The sequence below is a fragment of the Oncorhynchus mykiss genome, chromosome 12, assembly GCF_057628025.1.
Source record: "Oncorhynchus mykiss isolate SJ-2025 chromosome 12, ASM5762802v1, whole genome shotgun sequence".
NCBI classification, from domain to species: Eukaryota; Metazoa; Chordata; class Actinopteri; order Salmoniformes; family Salmonidae; genus Oncorhynchus; species Oncorhynchus mykiss.
In genome coordinates, this window is record NC_143033.1 from 66821235 (window position 1) to 66834017 (window position 12783).

At 41.9% G+C, this 12783-nt stretch overlaps 1 protein-coding gene across 4 annotated transcripts in view; it reads right to left on the minus strand.

Annotated features, from left to right (window-relative positions):
- The window catches only part of camsap3 (calmodulin regulated spectrin associated protein family member 3), a 53955-nt gene extending 43046 nt beyond the window's left edge, over positions 1-10909 (minus strand). The window contains exon 1 of one of the 4 annotated variants that reach the window (XM_036938041.2): positions 10323-10909. In XM_036938041.2, coding sequence (XP_036793936.2) covers positions 10323-10455 — 133 coding nt within the window. In that variant the 5' untranslated portion in view covers positions 10456-10909. The remainder of the gene's footprint in view (positions 1-10322) is intronic. The other 3 variants (XM_090193045.1, XM_036938040.2, XM_036938039.2) reach the window with 3 other exon arrangements.
- Positions 10910-12783: the final 1874 nt, after the last annotated feature.

Below are 12783 nucleotides of genomic sequence, written 5' to 3' on the forward strand. Positions count from 1 at the left end.
TGCTTCTCTTTACAACAGGGGTATAGCCTACCTGGCTGGCATGAAAATGAACCACGGGGAAAAGCGTCCTCCAGTCGCTATGTAAGTGCATAGAGACGTATTTTATTTCAGCTGACCCCGTTTAGAGACAGGTGCATGATAATGGTCCATTCTGAATCCAAAACAAATTTCATACACATTATTTATTATATGTAAAGACAAGATTAAATCAGGAACAGCCTCATGGGTGACAAAATTAGCGTATCACTTGTGAATTATATATTACCACTCGTGAATGATGCCCAGCTTGTGTGCAGTAAGGCAAGAAACTGCCACTTTTTCAAAATCATAGTCGCACACCTCATGTAGCCTAGCCCATAGGCCTATATGTTTTGATAAGGTTTGTATCACAACTAAAGTGGCCAAATAATTTAAAGAAGTTAAGCACATTCATCAGCTTTACAACAGGTAGCGTTAACTGGCAGACATACGCAGCACGTGAGTTTCAATGCGCTTATGAACAGTTCATCAACATTTTTAAGCTAAACGTTCTGATCTGTTGCATCAGCCACATTGCATAAAAACGATTGTTTGATGCTAGTGGTTGTATTAATTTGGGATTGATCGCATCCCACAACTGTCCCTGACTATGTTTGGAATATTTCTTTCTTGCACAGAATAGGTCAACTGTTGTACTATGGGTGATAGTACAACAGTTTACCTATTCTGTTGACCTATTTATCCCCCATAGTACAAAAGTTGATAGGCCTACTCATCTTGTTGGCTAACGAAAAGTCAAATGTGGACAGTTCATCCAATATCTTAAATGTGCACCCTCGAATTGGATAAGTATGCATGCAAGATTTGTCTCCCCAATTTCGTGGTATCCAATTGTTATGTAGCTACTATCTTGTCTCATCGCTACAACTCCCGTGCGGGCTCGGGAGACACAAAGGTTGAAAGTCATGCGTCCTCCGATACACAACCCAACCAAGCTGCACTGCTTCTTAACACAGCGCCATCCAACCCGGAAGCCAGCCGCACCAATGTGTCGGAGGAAACACCGTGCACCTGGCAACCTTGGTTAGCGCGCACTGAGCCCGGCCCGCCAAAGGAGTCGCTGGTGCGCGATGAGAAAAGGATTTCCCTACCGGCCAAACCCTCCCTAACCCGGACGACGCTAGGCCAATTGTGCGTCGCCCCATGGACCTCCCGGTCGCGGCCGGTTACGACACAGCCTGGGCGCAAACCCAGAGTCTCTGGTGGCACAGCTGGCGCTGCAGTACAGCGCCCTTAACCACTGCGCCACCCGGGAGGCCTCACACAATATTTTTTTGAGGTGGCATTACAGCCACACAAAGGGGATGCAGCTGGGAAATTCAAGGAATTATCAAGTGCTTATCAAAATTGTGAATGAGAGACTGATGAAGTGTGTACAGCCTGCGCAAATAAAGTAGAGCTCATGCCTTTTATGCAACTTTTTTCAATTCATCATTAGAGTCGCATCATAAAGCCTTAGAATGTATTAAAAATCAAAGCATATAGCCCAACCTTTGTATCACAACTAAAGTTACATAAATAATTAAGCAGAGGGGCTGTTAACTGCTCAACACAAAATAGCTGCATGTGTGCACTCCCTCAAATCGTTTGGAAAAAATATTCAGCTATGTTCAATTGTATTCTTCCTATATTCTTATATAAAATAATATAGCAAAGTGTATATAAAATAATGCCCAGGAATTCTAAGCAAATATTGTCTGCTAAATGAACTAGTGTAGCCCACAGCCATATGGCATAGCCAGACCAGGACCTAACATAAGGACAACTCAGAGTATGCTATTCTGTTCTTCTGAAACAGACTACATTTTCTTCATATAATGTTTCTTTAGACCTGTCTAAAATAAATTATGGATTTATTGTGATGGTGTAGGCTTTATTAAATGGATTTATTAGAGACCTTTTAAAATGTAGATGTTCCAAATGTCTGCATCAGTGGCTTGTAGGCTGGAAGCCAGGAGATGCTAAATGTGTTTGTTAATTAACGGTCAATTACCGTGAGACTGGCAGTTATTTTCTTGACAGTCACCGGCTGACAACATTTCGTGACCGCCACAGCCCTAGATGAGACCGACGTGGCCTATTCGATGGACAGTAAATGTAGCCTACACACAGACTCATTTTCAAACCCTACGGTAAACAGTTGGAAGGCTGAAAACAATGAGAAAGGAACAGTTAGGTTAGTATCTGAAAGGAGACTTAAAAAAGGGACATCACATGGTGAACTCTGACTCATCAGATCAGAGGAGATTGAAGGATAAAGGCAGTCGCCCGACCATGTTGTCGTTTTGTCATTAGGGTTCCTTTAATTAAGTTAATGGTTTTATTTAGGGCACACAATAGCATGGGTAGCTTTTCCCAAAAACAACATTCCATTTACCTCCCTCCGGCTTTCTGTACTTTCACAGACTTCCCCACTACAACTTTTCGCAACAGAAAACAAAACAATAATCTGTGTTCTTACAGGACAAGTTCATGAAGTACCACTCCGTTTCTCAAAGGTTTGTGCCTCCAACTGAACACAACCCAGGTGTAGAATACTAGTATGTCAAATAAAGAAAGATTACATTGGGGTGTGTGAATGTTCCTTTGTGGTTAAACCACAGGACATTGTTAGCAGTATAAACGTTTCATGCAAACTGACTGACCAAGTGAGGGAGGTTAAACTACGGGTGCATCTCAATAGTCTAAAGCAGTTGACCTTTTCTCATCTCCTTTCCCTCCTCCACTCTGATTCAAAAGAACTGGACTGATGGAAGGAAGCACATTGGCCCGCCAAGTTGCTAGACTATTGAAATGCAACATAAGATACCGCATTGATCACACAAGGCGTTTTCAGACACTGCACGTGGAATAATAATAATGTTTTCAGGATTTTCAGTGCAGTTCCACCACGCACCACCAGGACGTCACTATACAACGTGGATAATTTGTTTTTTTTAAAAATTGCATAATGCAAAGTAAGATGCAAAGCAAGATGGATACAGTCGATACAAGCATAATTTCCCTGTGGGACGGTCCAGAAGGATGAACGACCAGTCTGTGTCACACACGTCATCAGGTTGAAACAGACAGACAGGGAAGCAGCAGCAGCTGGAAATAGACGTTTTGCAAATGGGATTTCAGGTATTGGGAACCGCAGTTTTAAAAAAGGCCTGCAGCACACCTGCTCTCTTTCAAGTAAAACAACAGCCGTTCACACTTTGTTTGACAAAAAAATACTTAGGACACAAAGGAAATTGAATAAGAGTTAGAAAATAAGAGTGAGTGGAAAGCAGGAAAAGGGTAACGAGTCAGCAGTAAATGGAGGATAACAATGTCACCAGGACATTGATATCCATACCCCCTCAAGAGGATAGTATTTTGAGAGCAAACACTAACCTGTCCGACTTTGTGTAAACTGAGTGAGTGAGTGTATTAACCGGGCAACTGGTTCCAGGAAAGCAGCCGCTCAACTATCACTGTAACAGGTCAGGGGTCAGGGCATATCTTTTGGTCTAGGTGAGGGGTCAAAGGTCATACATGAGCTGGGTTGTAATAAAACATCATACAAATTTGGTGAGTAATACACAAATGGCTCAAACAACTTACACAAGCACTATAAGTGAATAGTCTAAGGTAAATTGGGGTAAAAGGTAGTGATGGAGTAGAATATAAAAGAGCTCTGCTCTGTGTGTGGTCTACTACACCCCAACCCCACTACTGACAAGACAAGGCAGGGGGATGCACCAGAGATGAGGTCCATGTAGTTCTATTTATAATTGATCGATTGAATTAGCCCGACCGGTCAGTCTTGTCATAAACATCAGACATGTGGCCGTCAACAAATGGACAGTCACAAACTAAAAACACTGAAATAGGACTACACACAGAGGCTGGCCCTAGTTTCAATCGAAGCGTCATTATGGGTAAGATTCTGTAAGGATCGATTCTGTCCCTCTCCATTCCAGTGAACTGTACACCAGGTAGAGCACTGACTGACTGGCTGACTGGCTGGCAGACTGACGGACAAACTGACTGGTTTACTGGCTGGCTGACCAGCGTTACATTTCAGAAGGGTTGTCATGGGAACAGTGAACACATTAAGACCACTTAGTTTTAATTAAGGGCCGAACAAAGCAGCTGCCAGAAGCAGACAGAGGCCCACACATTTCCTGATTAGAGGCCGGGGTCCAGTGTACTCAGACTGGCCTGCGAAGATCGTTCATGAACATGTCTACACCTTAAATAATTCAGAAAGAACCTCTGACACGCTCAACTGTGCAAGGTAAGTGCTAAGAGGGAGGGAGGGAGAAAACAGTCTCAAAATGTCTGCTTTAAGTGAGAACACCCAAATTAGTATCTACGATCAAATAAGATGTACTTCAAATGATTATCCTAGAAAATATCAAAAATAATTTATAGAACATCAATCACAATGTTGTTGTGGACAATTGTTGATCCGTTGTTGTCGCTGTGGTGATATGCCTCCAAAGCATGTTCACAGGAATATCAAAACCTTCATTATACGGTGGGAGAGGCTGAGTGCCTTTAGGACAAAGACAGGCCTCGTTTTAAGACTGGCAACTAATGGTGAACATGTTATTATCCCGTGGATTAATGTTCCACATGACCCCCCCCCTCCCCCCTCTGGTTCAAGTTGATTTGCCGATTGCCTGAAACACCCCTCGAAATAACTACAGGCCTCAGGGTTTTGGTGTCTACAGGTTGAGGTTAACTACACACACACACACACACTTCAGACATCATGGGTTACCAGCATTCTTGTCTATTGTTAAAACTAGGGCGTACTGAAAAAGATAATAATATGCCATTTAACAGACGCTTTTATCAAAAAGGGACTTACAGTCATGATTGTAGTCATCTTACGCACAGGTGGTCACAGGAATCGAACCCACTATCCTGGCATTGCAACTGCCATGCTCTTTCAAATTCAATGTGACATCTTTGGTTAAATAAGGAATAAATTAAATGAAAAATGTTACATTTAAAAACTATTACTGGTTTGTGTATAACAATTTTGATATAAATCCCCCAAGACTTGAATGCCTCAATTATGAGACATACATACAGTGCATTCAGAAAGTATTCAGACCCCTTGAATTTTTCCACATTTTGTTATGTTACAGCCTTATTCTATTCTAAAGATTTTTTTAGATCATCAATCGACACACAATACCCCATAATGACAAAGCAAAAACTGTTTATTTGAAATGTTTGCAAATGTATTCAAAATCTAAAACAGAAATACCTTAAACACAGTTGAAGTCGGAAGTTAACATACACTTAGGTTGGAGTCATTAAAACTCGTTTTTCAACCACTCCACAAATTTCTTGTTAACAAACTACAGTTTTGGCAAGTCGGTTAGGACATCTACTTTGTGCATGACACAAGATATTTTTCCAACAATTGTTTACAGACAGATTATTTCACTGTATCACAATTCCAGTGGGTCAGAAGTTTACATACACTAAGTTGGCTGTGCCTTTGAAACAGCTTGGAAAATTCCAGAAAAGTATGTCATGGCTTTAGAAGCTTCTGACAAGCTAATTGACATAATTTGAGTCAATTGGAAGTGTACCTATGGATGTATTTCAAGGCCTACCTTCAGCCTCTTTGCTTTACATCATGGGAAAATCAAAAGAAATCAGCCAAGCCTTCAGAAAGAAATTGTAGACATCCACAAGTCTGTTCATCCTTGGGAGCAATTTCCAAATGCCTGAAGGTACCACGTTCATATGTACAAACAATAGTACGCAAGTATAAACACCATGGGACCACGCAGCCGTCATACTGCTCAGGAAGGAGATGCAATCTATCTCCTAGAGATGAACGTACTTTGGTGTGAAAAGTGCAAATCAATCCCAGAACAGCAGCAAAGGACCTTGTGAAGATGCTGGAGGAAACAGGTACAAAAGTATCTATATCCACAGTAAAACGAGTCCTATATCGACATAACCTGAAAGGCCGCTCAGCAAGGAAGAAGCCACTGCTCCAAAACCACCATAAAAAAAGCCAGACTACAGTTTGCAACTGCACATGGGGATAAAGATTGTACTTTTTGGAGAAATGTCCTCTGGTCTGATGAAACAAAAATATAACTGTTTGGCCATAATGACCATCGTTATGTTTGGAGGCCGAAGAACACCATCCTAACCGTGAAGCATGAGGGTGGCAGCATCATGTTGTAGGGGTGCTTTGTAACTGGAGGGACTGGTGCACTTCATGAAATAGATGGCATCATGAGAAAGAAAAATTATGTGGATATTTTGAAACAACATCTCAAGACATCAGTCAGGAAGTTAAAGCTTGGTCGCAAATGGGTCTTCCAAATGGACGATGACCCCAAGCATACTTCCAAAGTTGTGGCAAAATCGCTTAAGGACAACAAAGTCAAGGTATTTGAGTGGCCATCATAAAGCCCTGACCTCAAACCTATAGAAAATTTGTGGGCAGAACTGAAAAAGTGTGTGCAAGCAAGGAGGTAGAGTGGCCAGACAGAAGCCACTCCTCAGTAAAAATACACATGACAGCCCACTTGGAGCTTGCCAAAAGGCACCTAAAGACTCTCACAGACCATGAGAAAGAAGACTCTCTGGTCTGATGAAACCAAGATTGAACTTTTTGGGCTGAATGCCAAGCGTCACGTCTGGAGGAAACCTGGCATCATCCCTACAGTGAAGCATGGAGGTGGCAGCATCATACTGTGGGGAGGTTTTTCAACGGCAGGGACTGGGAGACTAGTCAGGATCAAGGCAAAGATATAAGGAGCAAAGTACAGAGAGATCATTCATGAAAACCTGATCCAGTGTGCTCAGGACCTCAGACTGGGGCAAAGGTTCACCTTCCACCAGGACAGGAACCCTAAGCACACAGCCAAGACAACACAGGAGTGGCTTCTGGACAAGTCTCTAAATGTCCTTGAGTACCCCAGCCAGAGCCTAGACTTGAACCTGGTCTAACATCTCTGGAGAGACCTGAAAATAGCTGTACAGTGATGCTCCCCATCCAACCTGACAAAGCTTGAGAGGATCTGCAGAGAAGAATGGGAGAAACTCCCCAAATACAGGTGTGCCAAGCTTGTAGGGTCACACCCAAGTAGACTCAATGCAGTAATCGTTGCCAAAGGTGCTTCAAGTACTGAGTAAAGGGTTAAAATAAATACTTATGGAAACGTCGTATTTAAGTTTATTATTTAAAAAAAGAAGGGTTTTGCTTTGTCATTATGGGGTATTATGTGTAGGTTGATGAGGGGGTGAAAAACTATTTCAGAATAAGGCCATTTTAGAATAAGGCTGTACCATAAAGCGTGGAAAAAGTCCAAGGGTCTGAATACTTCACGATTGCACTGTATAGTGTGAATGTCAGCAGTTCAGTAAGTCGCTTTAGATCATTTGGATAATTAAAGCCTCTGCTATGACCCGATTTTGTATAGCTCATGAAGGATCTGTAAAACAGGTAGGTAGGTGGTCCTGATCCTACCATCTGTGTGCAACAGTTACCTCAGACAGACACAGACACTATGGTGGACCAGGGGCCATCCCAGAACAGAGCATAGCAGGGATCCCCTACTGACCTATAAATTCCCACAGAGCCACAGCATAATGACATCCTAGGGCTTCAACATGAATACCCTTCCCATCATAGACCAGGGTTAGGTTCAGTAGGGCACACCGTAGCAAAACGTTCTGCAACTAATTTCCTTTTAAATCCACAAAGGGAGATGAACAAGTAAACACTTAGGGCAGAAGGGTAGAGAGTCGGGATGCAGCACTAGATCCTCCTTAGGTCCTCCTCACTTATTGACTCAGTCTCACACCCAACCCAAGACACACTGATGATCAGAACATGAGTCATAATTATGAACAGGACACAGCTCTAGCAAGGTGGAGCTACAAAGCAGCGACAGGTTTCAGGCGCAGTGAACAAACAAGAGATGTTTTTATAACCTTTGTTCACTGGGAACTCTGTTTTATCACAGACAGACAGAGACGGACAGACAAATCAAGTAGGCTAATCAATATTGTCATTCATTCCTTATTTAACCAGGGAAGTCAGATTGAGTTTGACATAGCATCTTTCATATCTATCTGTTCACCCATTCCATGAGTTGCTCTCTCTCTCTCGTATGCTCTGACCCCCGTGTAAACAAACTAATTTAGCTATTTTGTTTTATTATTAGATTTTTACAGAGATAACAGATATCAATTAGTCTGCTTGATGTCTGACAAAACTAGAGACATCTTAGTGTGTGCGGGTGGGTGTGTGTGGGTGTTTATTGGCATGAATTCAGTCAGGGTACTCCCAAGCTCTTTTCATTATCCCTGGCTAGCCAGGGAAATCAGGGACCTTTGTTAACATTTCAGGAATGTGAAGGAAGGTTATCGTTACAGGACTTCTAAATGAAGCCCTTTTTAACCAAGATCGGCATGGTTCTTCACTGTTTACTATGTGTAGTAGAATGTCTTATGTGCAGTAGGACTATGCATTAATCAAGAGTTCTGGACTGTGGCTAGGGTTGACCAATAAGAGAGCTTATGTATAGTAAGAGAGCACTTGATAAGAGTACTCCATATCCTCATATTATAAGTAATACAAACATACATAGATGCTGGTGTATGGTGGTTGGTTATTGGTTCTGTCCTTTCCCATCTATACTGAACAAAAATATAAAACGCAACAAGTGTTGGTCCCATGTTTCATGAGCTGAAATAATATATTCCAAAAATGTTCCAAGCACAAAAAGCTTACTTCTCTCAAATTGTGTGCACAAATTTGTTTACATCCCTGTTAGTAAGCTCTTACCCTTTGGCAATATAATCCATCAATCTGACAGGTGTGGCATATCAAGAAGCTGATTAAACTGTATGATCATTACACAGGTGCACCTTGTGCGGGGGACAATAAAAGGCCACTAAAATGTGCAGTTTTGTCACAACACAATGCCACTGATGTCTCAAGTTGAGGGAGCATGCAATTGGCATGCTGACTGCAGGAATATCCCCCAGAGCTGTTGCCAGATGATTGAATGTTAATTTCTCTACCATAAGCCGGCGTTTTAGAGAATTTGTCAGTACTTCCAACCGGCCTCATAAATGCCGACCATTTGTAACCACGCCAGCCCAGGACCTCCACATCGGGCTTCTTTACTTACGGGATCGTCTGACAGCTGATGAAACTGAGGAGTATTTCTGTATGTAATAAAGCCCTCTTGTGCGGAAAAACTCATTCTGATTGTCTGGGCCTGGCTCCCAAGTGGGTGGGCCTATGCCCTCCTAGGCCCACCCATGACTGCGCCCCTGCCCAGCCATGTGAAATCCATAGATTAGGGCCTATTGAATTCATTTCAATTGACTGATTTCCTTATATGAACTGTAATCATTGAAATTGTTGCGTTTATATTTTTGTTCAGTATAGATGTTCATTCAACTGGGGAGGGTAGGCGGCTTATATGAAACTAGAACGAGTTTCGTTTAAATAGTGTAGTAACGTTAAGCATATATCCAACAAACCGATTATCTTTAAGTGGGTGTGTATGCGCGTCATCGAAAGAGAACGGGTGGTTTCAGTAGGCTCCTACCATTAGCATTATTATAGAGAAATATACCATTATCGATACCTCCTGTTATATTATATTTAGATACATTATTAAAATCTCACTCTATTTGTGCAGCAGCTGACCTGACAATAGCCTATGTGTTTTTCAGTGGTGAACACTCGGTTCAGGTCAGGATATTTTATAGTCCCGGAGTTACTCGCCAGCCAAAATTAAATTAGTTCGATCCATTATTGGTGATTGAAATTAGACAAGCTGTCAAAACCGATGCCTCGTCACCATTTGCTAGGGGGGCCTCAATGCACCAGTCGAAATTGGCAAGCAAGCGAGCTGGATCTTAAATCAACTACTGTAGATCAAATAGGCTGCTGTGATCCAAACAAGGATGTTGTAAGGATATGTTTTTTCGACGTTATACAATATTCGGGCACAACACCTGGGAATCTGAGGAAGGACCGCTATTCGGGTTGAAATGGGGGTGCCGAGAAGGGCTACATCCCACACACGCTCTCTGTCCCACCTCTAACGTACTGTAGGCGACTCTTTGTGTGCCCAAAATCGCTGAGTTTACACAACCACAACGCGCAGTCAGTTCACCTTCATGCACGCGCTTTTCATTACACTGACAGTCGGGGAACAATGCTGGATTACATGGGAGAGAGGGGAATGTAGGAAAAACACAGAACAAAACATTATAAACGTTCGGCTACAATAGCCTAGGCCACATACCTGCATTGGCGTAAGATTTGGCCAAGACCCATCCCACACTTGCGCATATTTTTGCCCTGGTACAATCATACAGATCCAAAGGTTTTATGTCCGGGACTACAAAAGTCTTCCTCATCGCGTTGGAGTCCACCATAGCAAGTCCGCAGACGGGCCGTGGTAACCGGAGGGAGGTATAGACCTAGAAAATAGTTGGTGGCGAAAGAAACAGCTTCAAATCAAGCATTCATTCTTTTATTTTTCGTATTCCATAACACTGTGGCTGAGGAACACGGATGTGTGTAATCGTTTTCTCGGGAAATATCCAGACACTATGGGCCCCAGCTCAGGATATATCCCGTTTCTCTCCTGATTACAGACCCCCCCCCCAAAAAATGGTCATAAGATGAAGGCGCGCGGTCTTAAAGCCCTACTGAAGCCCCAACACATCGGGTTATAACAAATAAATAAATAAAGGCGTATTATTTCCCGTTTCGCCGTCCGCATTGCTAACGTTTGGTTAGCGCTGTACGGTAGGCTGGAGCCCCGTCGATGACTGATTTCCAGGTGCTCCACAATGGCATCACTCACTCAGCCAACTGGCCAATCGCGTTTGAGGAAGAGTGAAGGGGCGGGTTCTCAATCTTGTGAACGCAACCAGCAGGTAGCGGTATGATGACAGGTGCATTAGGTATGGCATAATATGAATTAGGTGGGTGAAACCTGCCGTGTTGAATTGAGCAAATAGCCCAAAGGAGGTTTCCATACACTTGTCTCCAAATATTGTCCTCTGACCATGAAACCTACCATACAGGTAAAAGAAAACGCCAACAATGATGCATTTTGAGATTTATATGCATTGTAGGCCTATACGTTTTAATTAAACAGGTGCATAAATGGCCTAGGTGCCATAAATGATAATGCAATGTAGGCATTTTTATCACAGGTCTCAAGTAGGCCTACTCTGTGTGGTTTTGAACAAAAAGCAGCCCACCAAATGATAAGCAACTTCTATCAAAATAAAACACATGGACTGCCACAAACCCCCAAATTGTACTAAAATAAACATGTGAAATGGGAGCCTAGGCCTTGATTTATTTTCTTTCCACTTTCCAGTCAACGCTCAAGCTTTGCAAACCACACAGAAAACACAGAATTCTCAGCAGGCACACAGATCTCCCAATCACATCACATGATGGCCTTGAAAGTTCCAAGAGCTCTCTCAGCAGTAACATTGTGACTATGTCCCAAATGGATCTCTATTCCTTATATAGTGCACTACTTTCGACCAGGGCCCATAAGGCTCTGATCAAAAGTAATACACTATGTAGGGAAAAGGGTGTCATTAGGGACGCAGCCTGTGAGAGGATTACCTCTCAACTATTTTCATCTAATTATGGAAGAGAAGAACGCTAAGGCCTATTTCTTTTCCGTTCCAGGGTGATTCCTTTCTCTGAATAACTAACCGATCACTTAAAACAGGAGATGGAAGCAGTGGTGAAAAAAGTACAAAATGTTCATACTTGAGTAAAAGTAGAGATACCTTAAAAGACAATAACTAAAGTAAAAGTAAAAGTCACACAGTAAAATATTAATTGAGTAAGTCTAAAAGTATTTGGTTTTAAATGTACTTAAGGATCAAAGGTAAAAGTATACATCTTTTAAATTTCTTATATTAAGAAACCAGACGACACAATTTTATTTTTTGTATTTTTATTGACGGCTAGCCAGGGTCACAATTCAACACTCAGACATAATTTACAAAGGAAGCATTGGTGTTTTGTGAGTCTGCCAGATCAGAGGCAGTAAGGATGACCAGGGATGTTCTCTTGATAAGTGTGTGAATTAGACAATTCTCCTGTCCTGCTAAGCATTAAAAATGTACGAGTACTTTTGGGTGTCAGGGCACATGTAAGGAGTAAAAAGTACAATATTTTCTTTAGGAATGTAGTGGAGTAAAAGTAGTCAAAAATATAAATAGTAAAGTACAGATACCCCCAAAAACTACTTAAGTAGTACTTTAAAGTATTTTTACTTTAAGTACTTTACACCACTGGATAGAAGAGAATGCTAGGCCTATTTATTTTCCTGTTCTAGGGTTATTAATTTCCCTTCATAACAATACAAACAAATCAGTAAAAAACTGGTTTACGGGTTAGTTAAAGTGGAAGTGTAAATTATATAACTTTAGGCTATAATACACAACATACTGCTCAGATCCAATATCGGATGCCACGTTCCTAATTCCTAAGAATTGTTGAATTCCAGCTAGTGTGAGTGCTAGTTTTTAAAATCGAAAACAATAAGCCTGGGAGCATGACAAGGCTGTAAAATGCGTCTCTTGTTACTTACAACTCCCAGCTCCAGTATCAATGAAATATTCCCTATTCACCCAGCATAACTACTCCCTCTGTTTTTCTAGGGCAGGAAACTCCCCTTTGTCTTTCTGAAGCAAAGCACTGCAGCACAGACCCGGTCAGTCATG